This window comes from Urocitellus parryii, chromosome 6, assembly GCF_045843805.1.
Source record: "Urocitellus parryii isolate mUroPar1 chromosome 6, mUroPar1.hap1, whole genome shotgun sequence".
Lineage (NCBI taxonomy): Eukaryota > Metazoa > Chordata > Mammalia > Rodentia > Sciuridae > Urocitellus > Urocitellus parryii.
In genome coordinates, this window is record NC_135536.1 from 26,146,094 (window position 1) to 26,167,510 (window position 21,417).

A 21,417-nucleotide genomic window follows, 5' to 3' on the forward strand; every position below is an offset into this window, starting at 1 on the left:
AGCTGCTGAGGCTAGCTTTGAACACGGTCCTCCTGCCTCAGCCTCCCGAGCCACTGGGATTACAGTGCACACTATCACCCCTGGCTTAAAATACTTAAAAAAAATATTTTTAGTTATAGATGGATACAATACCTTTTTTTTTTGTTTTCATGCGGTACTGGGGATTGATCTCAGGGCCTTGTGCATGCAAAGCAGACAAACTACCAACTGAGCTATATCCCCAGCCCCTTAAAATATATATTTTTGAGGTCTTGATGTATTTATTTTACAGAATGCATTTTAACATATTGAATATAAATGGAGTACAACTCCTCATTCCTCTGGCTATACATGGCAGTCACTCCAATAGTGTAATGATACATGTATATAGGGTAATAGTGTCTCATTCTGCCGTCCTTCCAATCCCCACAACGCCCCCTGCCTCTTAAAATACTTCTAACAAGGATGATTTCTTCCTCTCTTGAGGGTCCTAGTGTGGCCTGGAATTTCTCACTCTGGGAGGGATACCTAATATACCAGAAATGCAGCAGCTTCTCTGAACACAATGAAAAAAAAAAAAAGTCATGGTCCTTGTTCCAAATCAAAACAATTCAGTGTCAGCTGTTTAGATTTTGGCTGTTACTTAGAAATCAGGGCTCTAACTATAGCAAATATATTCATACACCAGAAACCCAAGATTTAAATTTTAATAAATGACTATCTACTTCTCAGGACTTTATGGGGGTTAAATAAGCTAATGCAAGGCAACTGCTTAGAGGAGGGTCTGGTGTACCGACTGTTCCATTAGTAGAAGCTGCCACAGACTGGCAAACTCCATCTTTCTGCACTTCAAACCAGCACCTGATGGTCACCTTTCTATGCAAGAGGGAGAGAGACACGAAGAGTAGAGCCCAGGATGCCATCTCCACCAGCAATGGCAGCAGCAGGGAGTTTGCCAGCACTGCTTTTTCCAGATGTCCCTCTGTGCTGATAAAAAGGTGTCATCTAAAAGGAGACCAACTTAGGAATGCCTGAGTGAGAGGCAGCTCCCTTGGTGCCTTTTAATTATATATACTTCTCTAGAACAGAGTGAGGCCTTCAAGCCTCGCCTGTTCTTTTTTCCTAATTCAAAACCTTTAAGGGAACCCAATACCAGCCACCTCGTCACACAGGTTTCAAACGCAAATGTTTTTAAAATTATGTTTATTTAGCGTATGTACACATAAAAGAGAAATCACCCTCTGATCCCACCCAGCAGAAAACATGCACAAACCCAAGGTATTTGTGGAAAGGAGGGACCCCGACCCCAAGTTAGCGGTTGGGATGGTGCAATCCTGTGAGTCAAGAGCCCCAGCCAGGAGAGGCTGGACTGAAGTGTCAGGAGGGCTGGAGCCCCCTGCTACTGGCCCTAAAACAAGCGTGCGCCATAGCCAAAGGTCTGTTTGATGCCTTCAAAGTAGTACCGCTGCCAACCCTGCCGTGTCCGCTCTTCCTCAGGAGCAGGGATGCCTCGGCCTTCCATGCACAGCTCAGTCTCTCCACTCTTGTCAGTGAAGGTCAACGTGATGGTGGCAAAGTGTCCTGGGGAAAGGCAGAGGGAGGTTTCAGATCCAGCATTTCTACAAAGGTTTAAGACTAGGGGGACAAGAAAACGTTCTGGGGATGACAGCAAAACACAAACAATGCTTACTTACCCTCTGGCCATGATTTAAACCTCCACTTCATTGCAATATGTTTCTCAGGAACCTAAAATAATCAAAAAGCCCGGTCTATAGTTCAGACTAAAATGGACCCAATCCTGGCTAAGGTTAGCCGTCTGTCTCCGTAGGAGTCTATTATCTGTGAAATTATATTACTTTTAAGAGAATTCAAATTGCAGCATTTTTTAAAAAAATAAAACAAAATGTTTTTATTAACCAAAAAGTTTTAAAGCCTTAAATTTTACCTACCACAAGCTGAGGAAAAAAATGAAAGTTTGTCTCTCATCTGACCAGACAAAGGCTAGTAGAACCTGGGTCTTGGGCCAGCAGGTACTCACCAGATCAGTAAACTCCCCAGAGACGTTGCCATCTACCATGTGAAACTTCCCACCTTTGTCTGCTTCTAACATTGCGGGAGCATGGGTAAAGGCCTGAACCAGCTATTTAAAAAAAAAAAAAAAAAGGCAGGGAGAAGATGCATGGCTCTCATCAGGACCCAGGAACAGATGCTAGCTGAAACTGGCATGTCTCAACTCTCCTTTCCAAAGATGCCACTCTACCCAGTGAGCAGGTCCCAGGTATCTCTATTCTCTTCCATGCCACTCCTTTAGGCCCATTCACTTTTCTAACAAGAAGACTGGTTCCCATTTAACTTGACCCCAAACTAGTACAAATAGAAAAAAAAAGAGGATGGGAAAGTCTGCTTTGATACGCGGCTGAACAAAGGTGATTTTCCCTTTGCCTCTATTTGCCTCAGGGAAGCCTCATGGTTCAAGCCATGGGTACCTCCCCTGCATGCTAAGTTGGCACAACCACAACCCAAGTTACCTGGGAGGGCAGTCCGCATGAGGCCTGATGGACAATATTATACTCACCTCTTGGGTGGTAAACACTCTATAGAGTTCTTCTGGTGATGTCAAGAAGGTTTCTCTAAGGGTGATCTTACAAGTGGGGATTTTGACACCAACAGGTTTGGCCTGGGTTTTTTGAGGAGCAGACTTAGTCTGTGAAAGTGAAAGTGGAAAGGGTCTGTTTAGGAGTGATAAAACCTCAATATGGCTGCAAAACAGACTTCCCATGAATTCTCATAAAAATTGACATCTCTAAAGATAATTACTCAAGGCGTTTGAAGGGAATTTGTGTATACAGATATTTCAGTCATGAGGATTCTTTTGGAAACACTCTCAATTTCCACTGTCACTTTAGAACTACTCTGATACTCATTTAAAAACCCATCAGCCAGAGTTGGGGTTGTAGCTCAGTGGTAGAGTGCTTGCCTAGCACATGTGAGGCACTGAGTTTGGACCTCAACACCACATAAAAAAATAAAGGTACTGTGCCCATTGACAACTATAAATGTTAAAAAAAACCCAAAAAAACAAAAAACAAAACAAAAAAAACCACCAGCCAAGGACAAGCCCACTGTTAAGACACTTTTATTGTGTGTGTGGTACTAGGGTCCAACTCAGAGCCCTGCTCATGCAAGGCAAGCACTCTATCACTGAGCTACATCCCCAACTTTTCGAAATTTTTAAGACAGACACAAAGTTGCCCAGGCTGGCCTTGAACTTATGATCTTCCTTGCCTTGGCCTCCCAAGTAGCTGAGGTTACACCACACCCAGCTTCCTTAGGCACTTCTAAGGAACTTAGCATAACTTTCAAGCAGAACATCCAAGTAGCTGAAGGAACGGCTATGAGTACAAGCTCAGTAGTGGAGTGCTTTCCTAGTATATGCAAGACACTGGGTTGATCCCTGGTATCCTGCCCCAAATCAAAGGAGGAAGCATCTCTTCCCCATCTCCAGAATATTCTTCCCTGTGTTGACAAATATACCAGGGCTCCAAACCAAACAGAGCTTGAACCACACATACGCTACATCTCTAGATAAAATATTTGCTCACACTACAAATGGGACGAGGTAGAATTTATTGATGGGTGAAATTAGTGTATGAGATGAGATCTTTAATATGTAAGTATGAAATACCAATACCCGCGTCAGAAACACCACAAAAGACTTTTAACTCCTAAATGGTGTTAAGTTCAATCGAAAATCACTCTTTGAATCCCAGATGGCTTCCCTTTGCTCTAGGGGTCTACTATAAATGCATTTAAAAAAATAGGGTTAAATATACACAGATAACTACATATTGTGGACCCTCTAAAAAGCAAAAAGAGCAGATCATAGGCTCCTCTGGCTTCAAGGTTAAGGTCAGAAAAAACTGATGTGATATGAGAAAAGCAGTCTCAACAGTCTTTGCATACACCCTCCCCACATCACCTGGAAATACTGTTTACCTTGCGCTCCTCGGTTTTCGGTGCTGGCTGTGCTGTTGGGTCTACTGACTCTCCATTCACTGTTGGCAAGATCATGCCCTGGGTGAACTCTGAAAAGACAAAATCCCAGCTCATTAAAGTCATTTCTTAGTAGCTGAGATGGGTGACTTTGTTACAATCTGACAAAACACAGCCATTTTAAGCAAGAATGAGGTAGTGAATAGAAGAGGAAGTCTTTAAGCATTACACCTTGTTAAATGCATGTGAGGTCTATCAACCAAGGTATCTAGTAAATGGAGTAGCACTTGCTACTTGCATGTTTAGTCCCTTTACTCCACTGTCATGCTGGTTCTTTTGATGGTTATTATATGTACTCCAGCACCAATATCAGAACACACTTGCAGAAATGAAATTCCAGGGGAAGAGCTGAGCTGACCTCTGTTCTATCCTTCTAAACATCCCTGGAAAATGCGTGTCAAAAACAGTCCAGGGGATGTCAACCCTTACATAAGTGCTGGCAATTGAAGTATTATATGAGACTCAAATGTAATTAAAATTTCCTAGTAATCACATTGAAAAGTAATGAAATAATTTTACTAGTGTATTTAACCTAATGTAGTCAAACTAACATTCAACATGTTACCAATGTTAAAATATTACTGAGATATTTTACATTTGGGGTTGGGGGGTACCAAGTCTTCAAAATTCAGTATTTTAAATGCACAGCACATCTCAATTTGGACTAGCCACAGTTCAAGAGTTTAATAGCTTACATATTAGACAATGAAGTTCTACAGCTTTCTCTTACTCAGAATTTACAGACTGGAGATGAAAATAAGCCCACTCCTCCCAAATCTTGACTCATTTGCCAAAAACAGGACAGTCAGGTCCTTCAGTGACAAGGGGAAGACTGTCTCCTCAAGGCACACATAACTGCTCAAGGGATACCTGTTTTGAGGGTGCTGATGTAAATTCCCATTGCTTCTCTTAGAAGTTTCACCCCTTCTTCTTTCATTAAGGCCATGAGATTTGTGTCAGGCTCATCTTTGGCAAGGCTCACACTGATCTGGGTGAAAGATCAGAAGTAAGTGGTAAATAACTTGAGGGACACCCACATCATGGAACGTGGGTACTGAGCAATCAGATAACTGCTGACCATTTCCAAAGGAAATGTGCAGGCTTGGAGCATTCATACAATCCCTATTAGTGTTCCTTCTCAAGTCCTTCTGCTAAGGCAAAGGTAGCCAGTATTAGAATCCATTTCACTAGCTAAAAAAAAAAAAAAAAGAAATTAAATAAGTGCATGTTGCTCTGGAAGCATCCAATGGCATCATATACCTAGAAAATCATCTGCAGACTGCAGTTCTGAATGTTTGGACGAAGTCTGGGCTACTAATCTTGAATAACAGGTCATTTTTCTCATCTGAGAATAAGAGGAAAAGGAGGACTCTGATAAGGAGTCAGCAAGCACAAACCTCCACTTCGTCCACGCTGTTTTCATCCGACAAATTGGGGATCTCCACATGTCCCTTGAACTGAACTCCTGACTTGGAGGTACCTGTCAAAAGCAATGTCATTAGTTTGCTTCATAGGAGAGGTCTCTGTTCTAAATGTTCTAGATAGCTGAACTGTTTATTCTGAGAGAATGCCACATGCCAGATACAATCCACAACCCCTATCCCAAAGTTTTTCCTCACCTGATTATTGGAGGCCAACTGTGTTATTACAGTGTGGAACCAAGAGCTACACAGATTGGGTACTAGCATGAATTTTACCAGGGAGAACTTGGGTCAAGAGCCAATTCAGCCAGTTTTGCTAGAACATTTGCTTTGAAAAGATAATGTTATTCTAATGTGATAGTTATATAGAGAACAATTTGATCATGAGAATTTCATATTTGCTTCTATGTGATTTCATACAAGAGCAATACTAGGCAAACACAGAGAACTACACAAAGCTGAATCAAGCAGCATAAAAATACATAAAACACACATCTCAAAGATCTACCTACCCATGACCTGAGTTTACTGCATGCTATAAGCCACAACCATACACAGCTTGTGTTGGAACATTCTTTCTGATTTCATGACTGTCCCTCCACCACTTCACAACAGCCCTCAGCTCAACCTCTCTTGTTTTTTATTGAACGATTTTTGCACAGTGCACCAACTTTTAAGAACACATGTTGAACTACAGCAAAACTGACTTTCAAAGTTAACCAACATTTACCTTCACCTCTCTGAGGCTTCAGTTTCTCAAACTATAAAAAGAGGACAGGGCAAAATATGAGGTACCTTCCAGAGTTTAGATATAGTTTAAAAACCAAAATCATGAACATAGTTGTATATTTTCACTCTCTTTTATTATTTCCATTCACTTGAGGAAAAATTTGAAGTGCAAATTTATTCATGCTTTATCCCAGACAGAGTGGCTATCTCATACTTCTTTAGCTTTATGGGGTTATTTGTTTTTACAGTGTTGGGGATTGAACATGCTAGGCAAGCACCCTACCACAGGGCCACATCCCAAGCTCAGCTTTATGCATTTTAAAATTCAGCCTTTGAATTGTTAGGACCATCCAAGTGGTACATACACATCACCTCAATTCTTTCATAACATTGCCACAGAAGGGATATTTTAAATAAGAAGACAGATAATACAATTCCAAATTAGTCATATATAAGTTTCATCAACACAGTGGTCTACTGAAGATTCACACTGCAAAGAGAAATGGCAGACACTACAGCTCAGTCTAGCTTATCTAGGAAGCCCAAGGCCCAGGGTTCAATCCCTAGCACTGGGGAACAGTTGGATGGGGGGCAGACTGTTATAACTTAGGAGACCTTGTCTCAAAATACAAAGGGCTGGTTCAGTGACAAAGTACCTCTGGGTTCAAGCCCTGCTACAAAACAAAACAAAATCAAAAAGCAACAACAACAACAAAACTCCCTCCTCTTTTCAGAAGACAAAGGTTGCCAGCCTGAGGAAATAGGATTACATTATGTACCATTATGTATCAAGGCCCAAAGATGCAGTGCCCAGCCACTTCACTAGTGGAACTCACCAAACCCAGAGAGTAAGGGATTCTATTTAGGATCCTAAGTGGCAGAGCAATTTCAGCACCTAATACTGATGTACTCAAAAGCAACGTTGACTTGTCCCTTCAAGAGTTCCTAATTGCTCAAAAACTGTTTTCTCCAGCTCTCTAGCATGGTCAATGGAAATGCAGTTAATCTTTTGACAGCCCAGCAAATACTTACCTGTCCAGTTTAGTTTGATGTTCCATTCATAAAAGAAGATAAGTTTGCCTTTTCGGTTGTTAATGGATGCCTCTCCATCAAGCTTACTCACTTCTGTCACCTCACACTTGCCTTCCTCATTTTGCACCTTTACTGCCAGGAACAGTGTTTTCAGCTTTTCTGTGGACCAATTTGAAGCATCCCTCTCTGTCCTGCAAAAAACCCCACAAAGCTGTGGACCAGCAGTCAAATTGAGGACACACTGCTCTATGTAAGAGAATGCAAGGTTAAAGGTATGACCAATAGTTTGGAGAAAACAAAACCAACCACAAAAACTCTCAGTCCCACTCCAGCATGTCCATAAACATGTCACTTTTAGGAAAACATTAAGTGCCGTATTATCAACGAAGACAAGTACTGTACAGAATGGCACAAACTAACTAGAAAGTTCTCTGCATGTTTGACTTTTTAACGTGGCGCCCCCATCTGACCAAAAGGAAAACTGCACATGCTGCCGAGGTCAGGACCACGGAACATAGTTTTTAATTAAAAGGCCCAGTAAAGACCAAACTGTGATTTCAGTAGCACCGAGTTCTGACTTATCAGATTTAGGCTGTGCTATTATAAACGTCTTACACATTCTAGGTTCCCTACGTGGCCATAAAAACTGAAGTCCAGATTTCAAAAACATGACAAAAATCGGGTCAAGTATGGCAAAAAAAGAGATAGATGGGTGAGATAGAGAAAAATCACTCTTCTTTCCTTCACATTAACTTAAAATAATAGCGAAAATAGCTGCAACAGAGTAAAAGCACAGTAGACATTATGAACAAAGGTCAATAGAGTTCAAAGATAAACAAACATTATTTCTGGAAGATTTCATGAAGGAGGGCAACCTTCTAAGAAGGGTCAGGCTATAAAACCCAAGATTGCGCGGCAACCTGGAGTTACAACACAACCAACTTAGCAGTTCCGGGTGAGAGGCTGCAGCATCCCGGCGCTCTGCGCACCTGAGGACCTTCCCCCTCCGAACTGAGGCAGCAGACTGTAATTTCACCGCAAGCCGTAAAATAGGAATTACAGCGCCCTGGGCCCCACAATTCCACAGCAATCTCCCAACATAGCCCAAGGGAGCTGGAGTCTCCCTGACTTCTCTGGCCACGTGTAGAACGCATTTCCCTGATGAGGCTGGATGCAGCAACTTGGGCGTTCTGTTCTGTATGAAATTCCTCCTCGGGGACGCAGCGGTCCGCGCCGACCCCTTTGCCCCAAACAGAGACGGAGGCCAGGGATGGAATGGCCCGGGACTGCGAACGCCTGCCGTAGGAAGCACCCACCCCCAGCCCAGGACAGGCCTGCCTGGGCCCCAGCCGAGGTTCAAGGAACCCCAAATCCCCAGCCTGGTCGCAGTGCTCCAGCGGCCTGCCTCGCTGACCCTTACCAGTGCCAGTTGTTGACGTTGGTGGCGTCTGCCCGCTCCTCCACGATCCAGCGTGGGTCGCCCTCACCCCACTTGGCCATCGGCTTTCCTATCGCGCCCCCACCAGCTCCCAAGCAGCCGCAGCCACAGCCTCAGGACCGCTTGGTCCCAGCCGCCCGGCAGCGCCTGGAAACTACTAGAAGCGGTCGCAGCACCTCCTGGCTTGCTTTTCCCTCCACCCCACCCCCTCCCCGCCTCAACTTCCGGCTCCTCCCCACTCCCACCAGGTACTTCCGTTCAAACTTGCCGGCCCGTCGAGTAGAGTAGGTTCCGCTTTCCCTAGAGTTCCTCTATACTCTCTCAGGTTATCCCCGAAGGGTCCCGAAATCCAGCCCCTCACATTACCATTGCTCACCGGTAAGAACACAAAGAATAGGACTCATTGTTTATTTACTCCCTAAATCCGTCTTGCTGAGCTTCATGGGAGTTGTAGTCTTGTTAAGTGACCCTTTGGATAACCGCGGAAGGTCGGGTGAAAGTATAGGAAATGACCTAGCATGGCACGCGGGGGCTCCTGGGACAGTAGTCAAGAAGCCCCGCAGCTCCTCGGGACAGCGTCTGGTCGCTGAGGCCAAGGAACTACAACTCCCAGAATACATTGCGACGGCATTCTTAACCCGAGACTTCCCTGAGACTGAACCCTTCCGCCCGTTCTCTGGGCCACACAGCTCTGACTAGAAAGGCTGGTCCGGTGGCCGAGGCTGGCGTTGTCCTGAGAGGGAGGGCTCGGTGTGGAAGAGGTGAGGGTGTCCCAAGCTCCTTGTGCCGCGTATCCGGCCGAGTCCACTCTCTTCGCATCATAATATTTCCCCCTTCTCTGAAGCGTCCTTACACCCCCACGCTTGCCTGATTCTAGTTTGGGCTACCCTTGGGAGCCGGAGTATGCTTGGGGTTGGGTCTCCAGTGAGCCCCAACATTGACATCAAAATCTGACATTTGGTTCCCAACGAGCATTTACAGTGCTAGGGATCCGCCGAGCACTGGCAATTGCCATAGAGCCGTGTTTTCCTGGACGTCCGTCTGTAGAGACATCCCACATTCTCTTAGTTCACAAACCTCACCTGGAAACCGAGGCTGCTTCTCAGTAGCTGGTTTTTTAAAGTGTGCTTAGATGGAGAACGTAGTGGTTGTGTTTTGTTTTTAACCGATCCTTCTGTTTTCCTACGTCACTTTCCTGTTCTCCTTCGGAGCTATCACCCTGCCTTGTGGGCTGTCAGTATACAGGTGACGAAAGGGACAAGCCTCTGAAATATTTTCAGTCACGTTAAAGCACCTTTTTAAGTTACTGTTTAAATTGTTCCTAATTGCATTGTAACTTCTAGAGCTGTCACATCATTATCTCTTTCCACGTAAATCTAGCTTCTCCTTTGATACTAGAAGTACAAATTGGTGCTAGATATCTTCTGTCATTGTTTGGTTAAAAAATTCCAGAAATCTTTTGGTAGAGTGTGGGGTTTTTTTAGACACATTCTGTGCTTATCTGTAAATATTTACCATGGTGAAGATCTGCCCTAGTTTTCCTAGGAGTGAAAAATCCATAATTAAAAGGACCATACAAAATGGTGCGAATGGTCTAGGAACCAGAAAACCTGGATTGTAGTTTGGAATAGGAGTGATTATCAAAGTTACTTTGAAACTTAATACCTTTGGCCCTTGTTTTCCTCATCAGGGAAATGGAAGAAGAATCTTCCAGGCCTACTTTACAGGATTGGTCTGAGAATCAAATGAATGACAGAGTGTTTTATATGAAATGATGTATGTGCCAGAGACTTATACACACTTTTAACTTGTGGCCACTTATGAATTTTCATATTAGAGTGCTTGCAAGTATTTCTACTGTCTTTTCTCAAGGTACTATAGTGATTAATTAATAAATGTTAGTGATGGGCATTAATTTTCTATCAGGTGCTAAGCACTTTTACATGTTTTAATTGATTTAAGCAAGCCCATAAGGTAGGTCATCTGTTAAGTCTATCTTGCAAATGAGGAAATCAAGACATAAAGAAAACATAATTTTGTTAGGTTTTCTGAGTCCTGTTTATTATTGCAACGCTATATAGTGTCTTTTCTGCAAGACTTGACAGTGAAGTCGTTGTCCTTGTTTGTTCAGTATCAAATACTAAGATTTGAATTCAAGATTGCCTGATTATATCACCTGTACTTGCACTACCATAATGGATGATTTCATTATGTCTGCCAGCTTTTGTATTGGGTTTTGACTCCCTAGAATTAAGTCCAGAAAAAGGATTTTTAAGCCAGTTCTGTGTTCAGGAAGTTCAATTTGTGATACCTGTCTTGAGAAGGGATGAGAGTAGAAAGTTCCTACCGTTATCTTTTACATCCCTGTATCCCCTGAGTGGAAAACAGTCAGGCAGTAAGAGTATAGTATGTTAAGCGCCATCAGAAGCCTCAGGAGGGCTCCTGTGATGAATGTTTATAAAGTTTTTATTGAGAAAGGTGCTATTGAAATAAAAGGAACAGTAAATTTTTCCTCTAGAATTTGATGCTGTGTAGCCTTTGGAGTTAGTTTTGTTGCTGTGGAAGTTTTGGTCTCTTTTCTTGGTTTAAAGCATAGTTTTCACTGTAATCCTGTTGGCCTTAATAGTTTAGTTTGTAATTCTAGGACAAACTTGTTTTTGCAGGATGAACTCTAATTTTAGAATAGTTATGAGAGTGACTTGTGGTCCTTCGACCAGTTCTTTATGTCTTTTCTTTTCTTAGCCATGCTCTCGTTTCCTAAATTTTGGCCAAGTTGTTAATAAAATAATCATGATTTGAAGGCAAGATAGCTCTGCTTTTTTAAATTGCTTTACCATCTTTCAAGCATTTAAAAAGCACATGTGAGAGGGAGATTCTTGTCATTTTGATTCACAGTAGAGCCTAGAACAGTGCCTCAGTAGTGACACTTGCTAGATATATGTTGAATATAGTTACTATGTTTTGTTTGTCCTTTCATTGATTTTTGTGTCTTCAGCAAAGTTTGTGATGAATTCTTGTAGAATTTACCTGCCTTGTGCTTTGTCCTTTATACATTGCTGTGCTGAATTCCCCAGTTCTGTTGTAGGATTTTTTTTTTTTGTACCAGAGATTGAATCCAGAGGCACTTAACCACTGAGCTACACCCCTGCCCTTTTTTAAAATTTTGAGACAGAGTCTCACTGAGTTGCTTAGGGCCTCTCAAAGTTGCTGAGGCTGTTGTTGAACTCGCAATTCTCCTGCCTCAGCCTCCTAAGCCACTGGAATTACAGATATGCACCACCATGCCTGGTTTTTGTGGTCTTTTAGGATGATACTGTCAAACTATTTTTATACCCCTTATAACACCTCAGAGAGTATCTTGAATAAAGTGAACCTTTTGGAGCTTTTGGAAGGAAAACTTGGAGCTTTTCTGGGAAGGATTCAGAAAAGTACATACATCTGTCTTCTTGCTCCAGATGAATCGGACTAAAGGTGATGAGGAGGAGTATTGGAACAGCTCCAAGTTCAAGGCTTTCACCTTTGATGATGAAGATGATGAGCTCTCACAGGTAGGTTTCCACAAATAATTGCTGAAGGTCGCATTCACCTCCATGATACTACTCCTTCCTCTTGCATCCTGGGTAGCCCAGCTTTTGACCATGTGTCCATTCAGTTCAGAAATGTTTTGGGTCAGATTTTCAGAAAGAACTTTTGTGTTTGTCAACTTTTTCCCCACTACAACAAAATAAATAATCAACTTATAAAGAAATAGGTTCATTTTGAGTTTTAGAGGTTCAAAGAGTATGATTGGTTGGCTCCATTGCTCTGTGTCTGTGATGAGGCATGGCCCAGACATGTGGTGGGGCAGAACCACTCCTTCATGGCCAGGGGGTGAGGAAAGGAATAGGAACGGGTAGGGTCCCATGGTTTCATTGGACAGTATGACCCCAGTGATCCAAGGACCTCCCACTAGATCCCACCTCTCAAAGGTTCTTCCACCTCTCAGTAGTAACACTCTGGGGTCCAGGCCTTTAACACAAAGGCTGTTGGGGGACATTGAAGATTCAAACTATAATGACCTTCCTAGAGAAATCTTCTCAAGAAAGATTGTAAAAACTGACTTTCTGCTCTTCTTATTTTCTTTTTCTTTTTTTTGTTCTACTAGGAATTGAACCCAAGTATGCCCTAATACTGAGCTGCATCTCCAGCCCTTTTAAAGTTTTGAGACATTATCTCACTAAGTTGGCGAGTATGGCCTCAAATTTGTAATCCTCCTGGGCTGCTGGGATTACAGCTGTGCCTACCACACCCAACTTACTTTACCTTCGTGAGATGATTCATTCCTTTTAGTTTTCCCCCCCTCCCCAAGAACTTCAGGTCTTTTATTCATATGATATCACTTATAATTTTTTTGAGATGGGATCTCTCAGGTTGGTCTCATATTCCTGGGCTCAAGTTGTCCTTGTGCCACAGCTTCCTGAGGAGCTGGGATTGCAGGTGTGCACCACTTGCACCTTGTTACTTTACTCTTGAAAGATGTCCTATACTGGAAAATTCATTTTATTGTGTCTTTTTTACAAATGGAGAAACAAACTCAGTTTTGGAGAGGTAAATAAATTCACTCAAGTTTACACTGAAAGTTGTCAAGAATTGATTAGGACTCAAAAGTAACTGTGATTCATCCTAACTCTTCTGCCTCTGGACTGCAATGTTGGCTAGAACATAATTTGTTTTCTGTATGCTAGACTTTAGATTGCAGACAGTGAAACTGTTGGCCATCTTTAAGTTTTATGTGTTCAGCCTTCCTAGTTATCAAAGAGAGGAGTGGCAAGTGACGATCGTCCCATCTAATGTCCCTCTGTAGTTAAAGGAATCAAAGAGGGCCGTGAATAGCCTTCGAGATTTCGTGGATGATGATGATGACGACGACCTGGAGCGAGTCAGCTGGAGTGGGGAGCCTGTGGGAAGTAAGTAGAAGAGGTCCTCGGAGAGTGCTGACATTCTGAGTTCTGGTCATTAGTGATGCTGCCACTTGTTTTTCTCATTAATGCTGGTCACTAAAGGGAATGAGGTTAGACAGTTATCAGATGAACATACTTGGAAATTTTAACATCAGGAAAAGATAGAGCAGTAGTTTCCACATGGCTATTTCAGACTTACTGGGATGCTTATTAAAATGGCAGATTCCTAGGCTTTGCCCCAGAGATTCTGATTCTATAGGTTTTTTTGGGGGAAAGGGAATATCACTATTTTTGGTGTGTGTGCTAGGGATTGAACTCAGGGTCTTATGCTCTATCATTGAGCTACATCCCCAGCTCCTGGGTCACAATTTTTAATCAGTATTATAGGTGATTCTAATATATAGTCACATTTGGCAACCCTTAACTTAAATATTCATAATTAATTGGTGGAACCAACTTCCTTAGCCACCAAGTCTTACTGCTTAACTGTTGTATAATACTACTTAACACCTTGGCAGAGTCCATCTGATTTTTTTTTTTTTTTTTGGAACTGGGGATTGAACTCAGTGGTACTCAACCATTGAGCCACATCCCCAACCCTATTTTGGGGTTTTATTTAAAGACAGGGTCTCAGTGAGTTGCTTAGTGCTTCACAGTTGCTGAGGCTGGCTTTGAACTCTCGATTCTCCTGTCTCAGCGTCCCAAGTCATTGGGATTACAGGTGTGCACCACTGTGCCTGGCCTATCTGATTTTTAACCAAAAGTGGTTTTTTGTTGTTGTTGTTGTTGTTTAAACAGGGGATATCTGGGTGGCAGGGGCACATACCTGTAATCCTGGACACTCAGGAGGCTGAGGCAGGAGGATTACAAGTTCAAAGCTAGCCTCAGCAACTTAGTGAGGCCCTAAGCAACTTAGCAAGACCCTGTCTCAGAATTTTAAAGAGTAACATAGAAAGGGATGGGGATGTGATTTATTGGTAAAGTGCCCCAAGTTTATTGCCCAGCATCCATAAACAATAAATAAATAGATAGACAGATAGATAGATAGGTAAGTAAAGGGGGATACTGTAACACTTTTTTTTCTTTCAATACTGGGGATTGAACCCAGGCATGCTTTACCACTGAGCTATATCACTGATCCTTTTTATTTTTAGACAGGGTCTTACTGAGTTGCCCAGGCTGGTCTCAGACTTGGGATCGTCTTGTTTTAGCCCCCCAAGTAGGTGACATTATAGGAGTGTGCCACTGTACCTGACTACCATAAAAGTAAAAAAAAAAAAAAAAAGAAAGAAAGGTATACATTAACAGTTTCCCTTCTACATTGTTAAGAATGGTCTTCATTCTCTGTCCCTGCCTTCCAGAAAACAATCAATGTTGCTTGCTTATTTTGTAACTATATAAAGATTATTTTTATAATTGGAAATGCTTATAGGAATATTTATTTTTACCCTTCTGTTTATCCAAGCAATAGCAGTTTTAAATATCTTGCTCTTTTTGTTTTTTATTTTGTTTTTGCAGTGCTGGGGATCAAACTCAGGGCCTTATGTGTGCTAGACAAGTGCTCTACCACTAAGCTATACTCACTAGCCCAACCTTACTCTTTTTATGTGATAAAAGTTTAGAGATTGTTTTCATATCAGTATGTGAAGAGCTTTCTCATTCTCTTAATTTTTTAAGCAGTAGCATAGTATTATGTTGTATGGATTACCATAATATATTTAACCAGTCCACTGTCAATGAACTTTAGATTGTTTCCAACCTTATTCCTGTCAATAATCTTTAATTCTGACCATATATGAGTAAATGAAAAATCAGTTCTTAAAGTAGAATTACTATTGTGGGATATCTGCATCATTATTGAATATATAATGCCAAATTACCTTTCATAAGGGTTGTACTAGCTGTACACCCACCAGAGTATTAAGAGGGTTCCTGTTTTCCCCACAGCCTTTCTATCATAGAGCATGATAAAACTTTTTCATTTTACCCATCTTATAGGAGACCAATGGTATCACATTGTGCTCTTAATTTATAATACTTTTTATTAAGAATGAAGTAGAAGCTGGGCATGATGGCATGTGCCTGTAACCCAGTGACTTGGGAGGCTGAGACAGGGGGATAGTATCCAAGGCCATCCTCAGCAACATAGTGAAAAACTGTCTCAAAATTCAAAAAAATAAAAAGTGCTGGGGATGTGGTCAGTGGTAGAGGCATCTAGGTTCATTCTTTAGTACCAGAAAAAAGGAAGTAGAGCGTCTTTTTAATACATTTAAAAGTCATTTAAATTTCTTTTCTGTGACCCATTATTCATGTCCTTTGCCCATTTTTGTGTGGATTAGTTTATTAGATTCTGTCTTTTTGTCCTGCCCCATGCTGGCCAAGAACCTGTAATGAAAAGCTTTTAGAGTTTGTTGAATATCAGATATGGTTAATCAGCTTTTTGTCACTGGGAGAAAATCAATTTAGTGTACCAGAAAGTTTTATTTTGGCTCACAGTATTAAATGGTGTAGCCATAGTCAGATGGCTTCATTGTTTCTGGGCCTGTGAAAGGCAGAACATCATGGCAAAGGGCATGGCAGAGCAGAGCTGCTCAGCTCATTGTAACCAGGAAGCAGAGAGAGGGAGAGAGAAGGAGCTAGGGATAAGATACACCCTTCTAGGGCATGCCCCCAGTGACCTACTTCCCCCAACTAGACCCTCCCTCCTACAGTTTCCCTAGCCTCACAGTAATGTCTTTAAATTATGAACCAATCAGTGGATTAATCCAGTGATGAGTTTGGAGCCCTTGATTAAATCACCTTCCCAAAAGAAGATTTACCTCTGAACATTGCTGCATTAGGGATCAAGCTTCAGTACATGGGTCTTTGGGGGACATTCTAGATCCAGACCATAATAGATGTCAAGCATTTATTTTAGGTTGGTTTAGTTCTTACTGTCTTGCAGGTATCTCATGGTCCATCAAAGAGACTGCTGGTAATAGTGGGTCAAGCCATGAGGGACGTGAACAGCTAAAGAACCGAAACAGCTTCTCCTATGCACAACTACCCAAACCTACTTCTACCTACTCCCTGAGCAGCTTCTTTAGAGGTAGAGTGATGGTTAATGGGATAGGGAAGTTTTTTCTTTTGTCAGAAAAATATTCAGGCTATATTTTCCATTTACTCTGGGGAAAAAAAATTATTGAAGGACAATGAATTTTTGGATCTGGCAGCTGAATATTAAGAGTGGGAGAAATAAGAAATTCACAGGCATTGGACTATATTTGTATAATATGATGAACAAAATTGACATTAATCCTGTGAGAGACATTGAAGAAATTTGCCTGTATCAAAATTTCTCCTTGTCCCTTGTGCCAGTACTATTGGGAATATTAAATGGTGTAGCCAGTGTAGAAGATAGTATGGCGGTTCCTCAAAAAAATTAAACATAGTTTTTCTATGTGACTCAGTAGTTTCACTTTTAGGTATATGCCAAAAAGAATTGAAAGCAGGGATTTGAATAGGTATTTCTGCACTAATGTTTGTAGCATTATTCATGATAGCCAAAGATTAAAAATGTCCCTGTGTCCATTGAGGGAAGAATATATAAACAAAATATGATATCCATAATTCAGTGGAATACTCAACCTTAAAAAGACAAGAAATTCTGATACTTGCTAAAATATGGATGAACCTTAAAGACATTATGCTAAAAAAATGAGAAAGACATAAAAGGACAAATATTGTCTGACTTAATTTACAGGAAGTCCCTCGAATAGGAAGATTCGTAGAGACCCAAAGTAGAAGGTGGTTATCAATGGCCAGGACTGAGAAGAATGGAGAGTTATTGTTTAAGGACACAGAGTCTCAGTTTAGGATGATGAAAAGTTTTAGTGATAATGGCAATATCATTAAATATGAAGGTACTTAATGCTACTGAATTACATAGTTAAAAGTGGTTAGAAAAGTAAATTTTATTCTTATGTATGTTTTACCAAAGTTAAAACTTTTTTCCTCCTCCTTTTTTTCTTGAAATAGCAGCTTGAGTTTCTGAAGTCAAGTAAAAGCTTTTTTAAGTCTTAAATTTCAATACCGTGTAATAAGATTCTACACTGCATCCTTAACTAAATCTAGAAGGCTGCGACTTGAATTCTGTTGACCTCTTCTTTTTTGTGTTCTTTACCTTTAGGTAGAACTAGACCTGGAAGTTTCCAGTCCCTTTCTGATGGTAAGGTATATCTCTTGATTGCTGTGGGAAATGTTTCTGATCTGGCATTCAGTCTGATAGGGATGTAGGGACAGGTGGTAATTAGATAACCAGCTGAACTTTTTTCTGAATCTACCACCATTATTAGAGAATTTTTTAAAAAAATATTTTTAGTTATACATAGACACAATATCTTTATTTTGTTTACTTATTTTTATATGGTGCTTATGATTGAACCCAGTGCCTCACATGTGCGAGGCAAGCACTCTGCCACTGAGCCACAACCCCAGCCCCTAGAGAAATTTTTTGGTGCTAAGTAAGGAGATAGAAGTCATTCAAGCTATAGAGACAACAGATAACTTCTTAGGGGTTTTGTCTTGGGGAAGAACTGAGATCTACTTTTGGCCATAAAGATAGCTTGGGAGGCTACAAGTCTGAAAATATGTGTGTGATAGGAAACAGCAGAGGAAAGGAATAACTAGAAACAGGACTCAGGGTGCCTTTTTGAATCAGCTGCCTATTCTTTTTCAGCTCTGTCGGACACACCTGCCAAAAGCTATGCTCCAGAACTGGGGAGGCCCAAGGGGGAGTATAGGGTGAGTTATTTTTAATATTGATGTGGCTGTACACAATATAAAGTACCTTGACCTATGTTACCTTGCTTAACTTCCCCAACTCTTCGAGCAGATATTATGGTTATATGTTGCTTAATGACAGTACATGTTCTGAGAAATGCATTGTTAGGTGATATCACCATTGTGCAAATATTGTAAGGTGTGCTTACACAAACTTCAATGGTAACAGTGTATTATACACCTAGGCTGTATGGTATAGTCAATTGGGTCTAGAGTTTAAAGTTGTAAAGCATGTTACTATACTAAATACTGTAGGAAACTGTAGCACAGTGGTTAAGTATTTGTGTATCCAAATGTATCTTGTTCTTCTTCTTATTTCTTTTTTTCAATGCTGGGGATTGAACCCAGGGCTTCCTGCATGTTAGGCAAGCACTCTAACACTGAGCTATACCCTCAGTCCTTTAAACATATTTAAACATAGAAAAGGTATAGTGTAAGTACTTATAAGGCAGTAGGAACTTTTCAGTTTCATTATACAGTCATATGGGATCACCTTTGCCTATGCAATCCATTGTTATTTATATCATTCTATAGCACATGACTGTATTTTAACACCTCTCCTCCATCTTTCTAACTCCATATTATAGATAAGAAAACTGGGTTTCTTAACAGTAGTGCTTTCTTGGGGTCTCACAGATGGGGAAAGGTGGAACTTTGACTCAAAAATCTGTATTTTTCAACTCAGTCCTAGCATACTTTCCTTATCCATTATGCTGACTTTGTGTGTGTGTGTGTGTGTGTGTGTGTGTGTACTGGGGATTGAACCCAGGATCACTTAACCATTGAGCCACATCCCTATCCCTTCTTTGTATTTTATTTAGAGATAGGGTCTTGCTGAGTTGCTTAGGGCCTTGCTAAGTTGCTGAGGCTGGCTTTGAACTCGCAATCCTCCTGCCTCAGCTTCCCAAGCTTCTGGAATTATAGATGTGTGCCACCATGCTCAGCTGTGCTGAATTTTGAAGGCTAAACTTTGACACTCGTTGATCTCTCTGTAATCTGGAAGCTTGGTGGAGCTCATATTCTTATGAAATGTGTAAAAATGCAAATTGATTCATAGGAAGAAACTATATTCTAAGATAAAAAAAGGAACATGTCTCAAACTTCTGTCTTTCTCTGGCCAAAGGTATTAATTATTAAGAGCTCAACACTTGACTGTAACTGCATCTAGGGGTTAAAATCCTGAACCAGTAGGCATAGGGTTACCATGCCTGTGGTTCTTCCCTGTCTGATCCATCTCTTCCTGCCTACAATGTCCCTGCTCTAGTTACTTCAGAAACTCTAAACAGCACCATCCCAGTTTTTCATTTTACTCGTTGGTTTTCTCCCATAAACTGTTTTCCCCTTAGAAACAGTTTATGGAGAGACAAAGACAGAGTTTGAGGTGAGGAGCTGGTATACTGATAATTCTGATTCCTTAACTTCCTGGAATTCATGTGTTGCTAATATTCCAGGATTACAGCAATGAATGGAGCCCCAGTGACACAGTACGACGCCTCCGGAAGGGCAAGGTGAGGGCACTAGAGAGAATTCTGGTAGGATTCTTTGGTAAGCTGGATATCTTGTTCCCTCAGGAAGGATATCTTGACCTCTCTTTTCAGTTTCCATTTGCTAAATGAAGTGATGTTGAGGAGGAAAATAAATCCACTAAGGTTGAAAATTAGTTGTACAATCTTTGACTTTATCCAGGGTTTAGTGTTGCTTTGACAAGAGTAGAAAGTAAATGGAGGTGGATGATAGGAAAAAATACTTTGAGAGTGAGAATAATCTTTTAAGTTTTCTATGATCTGTTGTGTTAATTTTTGTATATGGTGTGAAATAAAGGTTGAGGTTCATTTTTTTTCCATATAGTTCCCCATTTTTTTCTGGCACTGTTTGTTCAAAAACCAATAATTGGGCTGGGGTTGTGGTTTAGTGGTAGAATGCTTGCCTTGCACTTGCGAGGCGCTGGGTTCGATCCTCAGCACCATATAAAAATAAATAAAATAAAGATTAAAAAGAAAAAAGAAAAACCAATCCTCATTGAACAGCCTCAATACTTTTTTTGAAAATCAATTGACCATATGTGTGTACATTTATTTCTGGACTCTTTATTCTAGTTCATTGATAAGTCTATTCTTGTGTAATTACCACAGTCTTGATTATTTTAACTTTGTAGTAAGTATTGAAATTGGATACTTTAACTCTTCTGAAGCTTTCAATCTTCAACTTTGTTCTTTGCTTCCAAAGTTGTTTTGGTTATTCTAGATCATTTATGTTTTCATGTAGATTTTTGTATCAGTTTGTCAGTGTCTACAAAAAAGCTGCTGGGAGTTTGATTTGAATGGCATTGAATCTGTAGATTAATTATGGGAGAATTAGATTGTAATCATTAATGTATCAAATGACTCATAGATCTTAATGTAAGTGCTAAATCTGTAGAGGTGAAATTTTTTACGATCTTGAATTAGGCAAAGATTCATTCCTTACAACACAGAAGACCATAAAGGAAAAAAATAAATGGAACTTCATCAAGATTATAAACTTTGGTTTTTTGAAAACAGTATTAAAACATGAAAAGACTTAACCATTACTAGGAATAAATATTTGTAAAATTAACATATTATAAAGGACTTTTATCTAGGATAGTCCAATAAAAAATTGCCACAAGATTAGACCAGATACATCTCAAAAAATGAGGGGCTGGTGCTGTAGCTCAGTGATAGAGCACTTTCCTAGTATGTGTGAGGCACTGGGTTTGATCCTCAGCACCATATGTACGTAAATAAGTAAGATAAAGGTATTGTGTTCATTTACAACTAAAAATATATTAAAAAAAAAGATAACATGAATGACCCGAAGAACGTGAAAGATGGTCAGCATTATAGTTATCAAAAAAATTTGAATTAGGGCTAGGAGTGTGGTTCAGTTGCAGAGTACTTGCCTAGCATGTGTGAGGCACTGGGTTCGATCCTCAGCACCACTATAAATAAATAAAAAAAATAAAGTTACATCAACTAAAAAATAT

General features: G+C 40.7%; 2 protein-coding genes across 4 annotated transcripts in view; one reads left to right on the forward strand and one right to left on the reverse strand.

Moving 5' to 3' along the window:
• Positions 1 to 1,165: 1,165 nt before the first annotated feature.
• Ahsa1 (activator of HSP90 ATPase activity 1) lies at positions 1,166 to 8,861 on the reverse strand. Its single transcript, XM_026401285.2, has 9 exons — positions 8,635 to 8,861; positions 7,215 to 7,405; positions 5,430 to 5,512; positions 4,903 to 5,020; positions 3,976 to 4,064; positions 2,555 to 2,683; positions 2,018 to 2,119; positions 1,674 to 1,725; positions 1,166 to 1,560 (listed from the first exon to the last, which is right to left on the reverse strand). The coding sequence occupies exons 1-9, from the start codon at positions 8,712 to 8,714 to the stop codon at positions 1,388 to 1,390; spliced, it is 1,017 nt and encodes a 338-aa protein (XP_026257070.1). The 5' UTR covers positions 8,715 to 8,861; the 3' UTR covers positions 1,166 to 1,387.
• Positions 8,862 to 9,324: 463 nt separating this feature from the next.
• The window catches only part of Vipas39 (VPS33B interacting protein, apical-basolateral polarity regulator, spe-39 homolog), a 29,744-nt gene continuing 17,651 nt past the window's right edge, over positions 9,325 to 21,417 (forward strand). The window contains exons 1-7 of one of the 3 annotated variants that reach the window (XM_026401055.2): positions 9,325 to 9,413; positions 12,108 to 12,200; positions 13,496 to 13,598; positions 16,537 to 16,680; positions 17,761 to 17,799; positions 18,310 to 18,374; positions 19,865 to 19,921. In XM_026401055.2, coding sequence (XP_026256840.1) covers positions 12,108 to 12,200; positions 13,496 to 13,598; positions 16,537 to 16,680; positions 17,761 to 17,799; positions 18,310 to 18,374; positions 19,865 to 19,921 — 501 coding nt within the window. In that variant the 5' untranslated portion in view covers positions 9,325 to 9,413. The remainder of the gene's footprint in view (positions 9,414 to 12,107; positions 12,201 to 13,495; positions 13,599 to 16,536; positions 16,681 to 17,760; positions 17,800 to 18,309; positions 18,375 to 19,864; positions 19,922 to 21,417) is intronic. The other 2 variants (XM_026401064.2, XM_026401071.2) reach the window with 2 other exon arrangements.